Consider the following 9484-nt stretch of genomic DNA (forward strand, 5'->3'; position numbering starts at 1 on the left):
GAATTTCAAAAAATGAAAAAAAAAGACAATTAAATATTGTTTCGTCATTTAAATTTGATTCAGGAAACAAATTTGAAAAGTTTATATTGTTTAGGATGATTGCCATATTAACAGCCTTTTGTTTTTTGTTTTTTTTCTTTGTTTTTTTTTTTTTGATATCTAAACAAAATGAATGATGATGAAATAAAATAAATAATTAAATGGGCGTATTTTTTTTTTTTTTTTTGAAATATGCCGAAAAAGAAAATCTTAGAAAGAAGAAAAGGAAAAGAAAAATTTAAAAAAAAAAAAGAAAAAGAAAATCTGATACAATATTCAGATAGTTTGGATATTTACCTATCGAATAGAATTTAAAATTACATTGTAACGTTGTATTCTTTTCCTTACTTTAAAGCCTCAATAAAATTCTCCATTAAATTTTCATTAATTCAACAAATCTACTGCTAAAATCAAAAGAAATTTCATAAATTTGAAAATTTTCATAACAATAGGAAATATTATTTGAAATGAAATACAGTAATGCTAAGCATTGATAATTTAAATCTCTGAAAGATAAAAACATATGACAATTTGTTAAAAACATATGACATTGTTGTCTCTATAGGAAATATACATTTCCTAAAATTATTTCGAACAGTTATCAAATCTTTTATAGTGATAGTTACACGACCATATAAATAAATATTGAAATAAAAATAAAAATATATATTGTATATAAATAAATAAGTATGATTGCTTAAAAATTCTTGTATCACAAGAGTGAGCGAATTATTATGATCATGATAACAAAGTAATAGAAATATCATCAATTAAAAGCAATTGTTGGTGATTAAATATTTAGGATAAAATATTTCTGAAATTTTTGTCTACTTTTTAATGGAAAAGATTTATTACTTAATTTTTCAATTGTACAGAATGATTGAATTAAAGAATCTTGTTAAAAAATTTCTTGAATAGCGTTAAAAAAGAAAAAAAACTGAAGATAAAAAAAAAGCAATCATGATTGATTTCCTTATTATTTTGGCATATGATTTTATCTCAAGTACCAATAATTTTAACTCTTCATTATCTTATACAATTAGATTTATCATAAAATGGAATTGATACTAATCAGAAAATATTGATATCTATGCCTTAAAATCATAAATAAATTAGATGTACCTTTCCCGAATCTTCCATGAATAAGGATCATAAATGCTGGTTAATAATATTTTTTACCATTTATCGTTTGCAGTGATATCATCGTCGTATGTGTCATATAATTTTCAACATAATTCTGCTGTTAACCAAAATCAATTAATAAGCATTATTATCGTTATCATGATAACTGAACAGTAAAACATCATGTTGCAGTATCGGAAACGATTTCATTTCATCTTTACTGTTGTAAAAATGAAATAGTGTCACAAAGGGAAAATGTCGTCTAATTTTGTTTTTTTTTTTTCTCTCCTCAAATTCATTCTGAAATTTATATGCTCAAATTTGAAGTTTAAAAATAAATACTATAAATAATTAAGCATTCATTTAAATGAATTAAAGAAAAAAATGCGGAAAAAGTTTATTTGAAAGAAAAAAAAAACTTTTTGATTTGACAAATGAAAAGTCTATTTTGTTTCAGAAGCATCATTTAACGCAATATATTAGATGACTTACAGTAATATCGATTTACTTATTCCGTAAGAAAAAAAAAATACTACAATATACAAAAGTGTCCACATAGAAAGGGTTCAGAGCCTGTTACATTCGTCGTCGTGGCTGGATCTCGAGAACGGAAAATGTTATACCAATGTTTGATTCAAGCGTGATGATGGCTAAAAAGGCCAATGCGGAATAAACAAGTCCGTCTGCAAAAAAAAACACAGCGGAAAGTCTCCTTAGGCGGTATTGGTGAGACACGATTTTTTTGTTCTGCTTTTTTTCCTCGAAACTAATTCTTTGTGTGTTCTCAAAGGAAGCAGCAGCATTATGTAAGGTGTGTCCATGCGTCCCGGTGTGTCCCGATGCGAGACCAGAATAGATAATTGATGGTAGCCTATATAACCAAAACAAAAGCATAATTTTAGAGAGTCCTTGTATCCACTTTTTGAGGCTCTTTTGTGGAAGTCGATGACAAGCTCGCCATAGAGCACAATCTTAGAAGACGTTGTTCTTCTATCCGTAAAACTTCCCCAGTCCAGTGCAATAATGTCCTCAACTTCAATAATGATAACTCTTGCCTGTTCAAGAGCAGTAACCTTAATCATATAGTTCGTCAGACCAATGGATGGTTAGGATTGTACGAAGACAGCGTTGTTGAAAACGTTCAAGAAATCACAGGTGATGACTCATAATTCAGATGCATGTAATAGACAGTACAAATGGCTTTACATGTATTAATCTTTGTACTTCTCTTCAGGTATTAATTACCAGCAAACTCTTTCATGGAGTTTTCCGAAAGCTCTGAATGCTTTTGCTAACCTGTTGTCGATCTCTGTGTCGTCCGAAGAAATGATGTTACTCAGATAGCTAAACTGTGGATTGACTTAAGCTCTGATTTGTCTATGGTAATGTGAAGATGATGGTAGTTTTCCCGTAAAAATGTAGGCTGGAAGAGAACTTCTTTCTTCAACCTAACTTCCAGTCCAGAAATTTCTTCCAGCCTCTGAAAAATAGAATGTTAGGCGTTGCACAGTTGCTTTTGTGTGAGCAACGAGGGTGATATCATCGGCAAAAAATATCTGAGAGCTACTTTGATTCAGAGTGATGATTCAGAATTAGTCGCTATAGGTTGAATGAGCTGTCGTCATTTTAAATGCCATTTTCTTCATTAAGGTTTGCCATAGACCTTTGGAATATCATGCTGAAATAGAATGTGAAGACTTGGTGCGAAAACGAGACCTTGTTTCATCGAAGGGTTCAAAGAGTGCATTGCCATATCTGACTTGGCCACGTTGATTCTCATGTAATATCATGATCACCTTAAAGAAGGTGGGAGAGAGCAGATTAATCGTTCCAAGATCTGCCAAAGGCCTTTTCTGCTCACATTATCAAAGTTTTTGGAAGGTCTACCAAACTTATATAGAGTCCTTTGTTTTGTTTGCCTTCTCTCGTAAAGTTGTCTGTGATCAAATACTCTATCTATGGTGCTTTTATTGGCTCTGAAGCCATACTGGCTTTCAAGTAGAAGTTCTTCTAAGATAGCGAGTACTAATCTGTTCAGAAGTATTCTTGCAAGGAATTTGTCAGCAATAGAGAGCAAGATCATATCTCGGTGAGTAGCCTGATTTTACTCCTCTTGTATAGGGCGATAATGATTGCATCAAGGAGATCTGCTGGTAGTTTATCCTTTTCACCCAACATCGCACAACGAGTTCATGAAACCTAGCATGATATACTTGATCTTCATATTTCCAGACCTCAGGTGGAATTCCATCAATCCCACCTATCTTGACAGTTTTACTATGGCCTTAAGTACATCCAGTTTGTTTTCCACCGATTGTTGTATAATGTGCTTAATTGAGCCTTGGACTACATGGTTGGCACTGAAGAAAGTGTGGGAATGTTCAGACGTCAATTTAGGAGGAGGTTTTATCTATTAGAAGCATTTGGCCCAGGACAGACCCACACACCATGTTCAGAGCTTCCTACTCTACGCTGAGAAGAGAGCTTTGAGTTTGATGTGTTGGTCTGTACACTGCTTTCAGAGTTTTACAGAATCTTTCGTGGTCATCCGAATCTGCGAAAAGTTGAATCTTTCTGCTAAGTTGTTTCACCACATATTCTGGATGTTTGTATTGGAGCTTAGTGCGTGGTATGCAAGGCGAAAAGCTGCTTTTCTCAATAATTTATGGATCTCTTGATTGTTTTCATCAAATCAGTCTTTGCTTCACATGGAGGAGAATCCTGAAGATTCCTCAGAGTGCTGTTTTTAATGCGTTGTCAAAGAGAGGGGTCTGTGGAATGGTCTTGAAGTCTAGTTTGATGGTTTATCGAGAAACTGTGTCTCACTGTGGCCATTTCAATATTGTTAACTTTGAGCTTCCTCCTTGGAATTATGCCCATCTCAGGTTTAGGTTTAAAGTGATGGTCAAGCTTGACCACACAAGGCACAGCGCGATGCTTGTTTAACATTTTTCACTAGATATCACTCGGATATGATGGAATTCGTCAACGTTCTTCTGGAGCATTAAGACATAGCCAACAATGTGCTAGCGCTTGGATCGAGAATGCATTCATGTTATCTTTAAGTTGTCTCGGTGTTGAAAGATAGTGTATGTGATGGTAAATTGCCACTCTGCACAAAACTTTAGCAGAAACCATCCTTTGTCGTTTCTAACATCTTGCCTGCCTTATCAGGTTTCAGTGTTCTTCCGTACTCTTTCCCTATTTGTCACCAAGGATTACGACCTTGCATCTGTAGGGACCTTTTCGATGAGATTGTGCAGGTCAGCATAAAATTTATCTTTTTCCGTAAGGTAGGCTGGCAGAGTTGGTGTCGAGAAAAACCGAAATATTTTTAAATATCTTGATGTAGATTTATAATAATATGAATATGGTCTATAAAAATTGTTTTAATTTGAATATTTTTTAAATAAATGATTCATTGCACACAAAAAAAAAAAAACAAATAATAGTAGAAATGTTTTTATTTTAAAGCAATGAATCATTTGTCTGACTTCCATCTCTTAAATTGTTAGTCAAATTTATTTGCAATATTTAAATTTTGTATTTATCTGCCATTGATTTGTTATTTTATCTTAACTGCAATGTCTTGATTGTAGGCACAAAGTCCTATGTGGCAGCGTTCTTATTTGATGATCTGCCAGTATATTAATCAAGTTTATATTCCTTTGCCAAATTACTGTAACCAACAAATCTCCTCTACTGTAACCTCCTAATCTATAAAAGTAATTTGTACATACAGACCGCTCCCAATATATGAACAGGAGATTCGGTCATCTGGGATCAGTTTGATCCTTGCCGCTCCTTACAAAAAGCGCTACCTAATTTTTTTGCCCTCCCCGCTCCCTCCTTCTCCCCCCCCCCTCCCTCCAAATATTTCTACAAGAATCTACAAATCAGTCTAGAACTCGATCTGTATTTTTGCCGACACATTTTTATTATATTTAAAAAAGAATAAATATTCCTAAACTAAGAAGCCTTCTGCAAAACTATTCATTGGTGCTAATCAACAATACAACGAGGACTTCGTCGACAACAACCAACTTCCACGAACAGCTGGAGCACATATGCTGAGAACAGCCTGTTCTTGGTGTGCAGTGAGAGGCGTAAACAGATAACGCAATCGGAGTGACCTGTCGACAAATTGTCAAATTTGGAGACGATGGAGTTTTTAACCATAAACCAACTCCAGAGAAGTGATTTTCAGTTCTGAGTTTTCCTTACCAGTAGATCATGTAGCCAGCACTATGTCCTTTGAGACTATTCTTTTCATGGAGAGAGCAGCTATGTCGATGTGATGAGTAACGATAGTTCGTGGGCAGTTAGACTGGGACGACGTTAGTACTCCACTATTCATATTATTAAGCATAGTTCTGATGTTCCAACAGGCAAGTGCTAACCTGAACACACCCTTGGAAATGTATGCCTTTATCTTTTTATATCGTTGTTTGACCTCATCAGAAAATGCCCGTCAGTCGCAGTTGACTAAGCGAGCGGAGGTGGAAATGAATTTTGGTTAGGCCACCTTTTTTAGGTGTTGTTCTTGAAAAAGGTTGCTTGGTCATTCAGGATGTTACCGAATGAGACCACCATCTCTGAGTAATTCTTGAGCGACTATTATTCTGAATCGCCTGCACGCAGGGTTAGTCTGCGACTTCCAATTTACCTTATCATCTGCCATTTCGTACCTCATTACAGAGCTAATGGAGTCCTCAGGATGTAGATTTAGTTATTTAGATTTAGTTAATTTAGATTTAGTTATTTTTTATTTAGATTTCATTTTAGACTTTTATTTAAACTTTTTATTTAGATTTAATTTAGAAATAGTAGACTTAGCTAATCCTTCTCTTAGATGAATGATCATACAGGGCTAAATGAGCTCTGTCTGCCCAGGTTTGGAGTTAGAGTTGTTCCTAGGACGGTTGCCGAGAGGGGCCCATCTTGCCCGTGGACACGCTTTGTTAACTCTTTAGTTGAGACCTGTATGGCATAGGAAATCCTACCAAAGGCATTTTCCAGTGCCAGCAAAGCTCGCAACCTTATAAGTAAGGGTACTCATGGTTCTTCCCGCAATAAGGGGTTTTCAGCGAAGAGTAATGTGTTGTATAGTACATTAGCATTAATCATGCATCAAAATTCAGTTAATAACAAGGCAAAACCACTGAATATCCAACTGCATGACACTTTAGCCATGATAACCAATTTATCAACTGTTATGAGAAAATGCTTTTATCACTGACATTAGGTAGGGTAGGGTGCGTATAATGAATACAACAGTATGCAACAAATTTAACAAAAAAAAAAAGGAAAAAATAAATATTCATTGCTCCCAAATGATCACTGAAACTCTTCATTGATCTGAATTCGTTGCTCATTAACCTTTTTTTTTTTTGTTTTTTGGAGTATTTTTCAACTATACAAACAAATCAAAATCTCAAAACCCACAATAAACTCACATAATTATGAAAAGCAATCGGCTTTTCTAGAAGTGTCTGGAAGTCGAGATTTCCATGATTCAAACCCGAAGAAGTGAGAAAAATGAAACAAATGGCATTAGACGAAGAAATTTCAAAACTTTATACTGGAAAGCAAATATATACGATCATTTTAGATATTCATTACGATTGCCAAAAATTACACCAAAAAAAGTCGATACTGGAAGCATATTTGCAATATTCCGATTGATATGTAGTTCACCCTTTTTTTTCCTTTTCTTTTTAAATTTATTTAAAATTAACCGATCCTTTTGTCTAAAGAAATCGCTTTAGTAGACTGCTGACTCTGCTAGTAAAAACGATGAACTACTTATTATACCGAAAATTGTTCTTGTAAAAGCAATACAATGTAAAAACGATTTGGGGAAAAGAATGCAATAATTTCGTTTTTTGTCGTCCAATCAATAAAATATCGAATATTCTGAAAAATAAAAGTTAGAAAAGAAGAGAAACATTTAACATAAATTAACAATTTACTTCCTTCTCAATTACACAAGTAGTAAAAAGAATAAAAAGGAGAAAAAAATTGAAATACTATTGGTTTTTAAATTAAACAAAAATATATCTTGGAGTCGCTACTTGACACGAAATCATCTACAAGTCACTCCGCATTGATATTTTCATGGAATATACCATGAATCGACAATTAATTAGTTGCAAAAGAAATTTTTCAGAAAGTGAAAAAGATATAATAAAATAAAGTGAGTCATACTGTTGCAAGTTATTTAGGCATTCCAGGATCCTTTTTTTTTTCTTTCAATCACCTCCAAAATTACTGGGAAAACGAAAAGTGACGGGTGTCTGTACCGTTTATTTCAATAAGGTGAACCGCTATTTTGCTTCGACTTTTTATCTAGTCGTAGTCCTCAGGTTATCTTACATGTAGTACAAGATAAATAGTAATCTGCCAGACTGCCATTAATTCCTTATAGCTATAGATAATAATTTTGCTGCTACTAAAAATCATTTCAAAAACAAAATATTGTTAGTAACCACTGACACTCCATCGGCAAGAACGGCTCTGCATCTTCCCCTTCTTCCGACTGAAACATAAAGTAATGAATTCAATCTTGTCTTTAACTGTATCATTGATAGGATACTTATAGTATGAACAACTTTGCTAATCTAAATTCAGGATAATTTATCTCGAAAAAAGTGTATTTTCATCACTCTACGATCTATCGAATATAGCGCCACTTATAAAATTCAACGACCTCCTACCTCCCTATATATTGAATGTTCACTCGTTTAGTGTTTGAAGCCCTTTCAATTTAGGTACCTTGCATTAGTCAACTTTATCAAGTGGCAGAAAAAGAGAACAATAGAAGTGTAAATGATTAGCCAGTGAGATGGCAAGTTCCTTAAACTCCTCCGTTTGTGAAATTTCGAATTAATGGAAACAAATGGCCAAATCTATGCGTCAAAATGCGTCAAAAATCATAATTTATTATTTAAGATATATTTTATGAAACCAAAAATTTAGTAAACAGGAAAACTTCCATTTTGCTCTTCAGCCTTCAAATAGAAATTATATTTCAGATAAATTGTTAGTTTTTTAGTAACTCACTTCTTTATCAATTTTCCAACAATTTCTTTTATTTAGTCTCTGTTTCTCCACCAAGTCTCCTTTAATTCTTGCTAATCAATGGAACTTTCGCTCAAATTCAATCCATATCACGACTTATGCTTGTAAATATAACTCTTATCGAGTCAGTTATTTTCTAAGATACTTGCAGAAATTTTATTACTGCTTCATTAATTAGCTGTCCGTTACACAGAATAAGAGATTTCTTACCTCAACAATAGCAAATTGCTCTGATTCATCCGTAATGGTCAAAATATATTTGATAGGTGTCTCCGCCATTGTTTTTGCTGAAAATGAAAGAAAAAAAAGCATCAGGATACAGTAAGGTAAAATGTCGGTTTTGTGTGAAGCACAAGTTATATGCGTGTTGTACAATCACGTAAGTTGTAATGCCGACTGGCAAATGCTAGTAATGACAGGAAAAGTTAAACAGAATTTCAAGGGACGACCGGATGAGAACATGAATGAAACAAAGTTACAAGGTAACTTATGCAAATTAACGGAGTTCTTAGCTAGAAGACGAGGGATGGAAGGAAGCGACGGGATGGAAGAGGGGAAGAGAACAAGACAAAAGTGAGGAAATGGAACGTGCATTTTACAGTTATAGATAATGGTGGTAAATTTTGAAGTAGATCCGGAAAATTAACAGGAACATTTCGGAAATCTTCCTTCTAATCTTTTTGCATTACAGCACAATGTCTACGCTCTTTTCAGGAAATATATGTGATTAGAAACAGTAAAAAACAGTTGGAGCCACTTAAAATGAATAAAAAGCATAAAGTATAGCGGAGTTATCATTCGCCTCGTCTTGAGTATTCGTCCCACTTATTCCTCGACATTTGGTATACACTCACACGCACACACAAACGTATACCCATGCACGCACACACATACATGCATGCACACGCGCACATGCACCCAAACAAAATCTTAGTTATACAATTCCAGCTTTATGCTGTGCAAAGTTCTGAATAGTAGTTATCGGTAAAAATACGGTAATTATGACTTCGGTACGCATTTCTTCTCTCCTCACCTCGTCACGCCGTCCGAAAATAAATGACACGACCGCTCGCTCTCTACAACCACACTCCAATACAACCGAATAAGCCAATCCTAAAGTTTTATAGATTTCACGCAGACCGTTAAAACGTGCCGTAGTAGGATTAAATCATTTCGTACCTAGGAACAGGTTAACCGCTTCAGGTATTTCATTTCTGATTTGTTTAAAACTACAGGGTTATGT

At 34.2% G+C, this 9484-nt stretch overlaps 3 protein-coding genes across 3 annotated transcripts; all 3 read right to left on the reverse strand.

Annotated features, from left to right (window-relative positions):
• Positions 1-1737: 1737 nt before the first annotated feature.
• LOAG_09912 (hypothetical protein) lies at positions 1738-2243 on the reverse strand (the record flags this gene model as incomplete). Its single annotated transcript, XM_003145439.2, has 2 exons — positions 1738-1844; positions 2081-2243. 2 exons carry the CDS (start codon positions 2241-2243, stop codon positions 1738-1740), a joined length of 270 nt encoding a protein of 89 aa, XP_003145487.2.
• Positions 2244-5150: 2907 nt separating this feature from the next.
• Positions 5151-5842, reverse strand: LOAG_09913 (hypothetical protein; the record flags this gene model as incomplete). Its single annotated transcript, XM_003145440.1, has 2 exons — positions 5151-5370; positions 5739-5842. 2 exons carry the CDS (start codon positions 5840-5842, stop codon positions 5151-5153), a joined length of 324 nt encoding a protein of 107 aa, XP_003145488.1.
• A 1127-nt stretch (positions 5843-6969) lies between these two features.
• On the reverse strand, positions 6970-8520 carry LOAG_09914 (hypothetical protein; the record flags this gene model as incomplete). The annotated part of the gene is made up of 4 exons (XM_003145441.1): positions 6970-7077; positions 7537-7612; positions 7653-7699; positions 8452-8520. The coding sequence occupies 4 exons, from the start codon at positions 8518-8520 to the stop codon at positions 6970-6972; spliced, it is 300 nt and encodes a 99-aa protein (XP_003145489.1).
• Between the last annotated feature and the right edge of the window lie 964 nt (positions 8521-9484).

The sequence above is a fragment of the Loa loa genome, assembly GCF_000183805.2.
Source record: "Loa loa unplaced genomic scaffold supercont3.862, whole genome shotgun sequence".
Classification (NCBI taxonomy): domain Eukaryota; kingdom Metazoa; phylum Nematoda; class Chromadorea; order Rhabditida; family Onchocercidae; genus Loa; species Loa loa.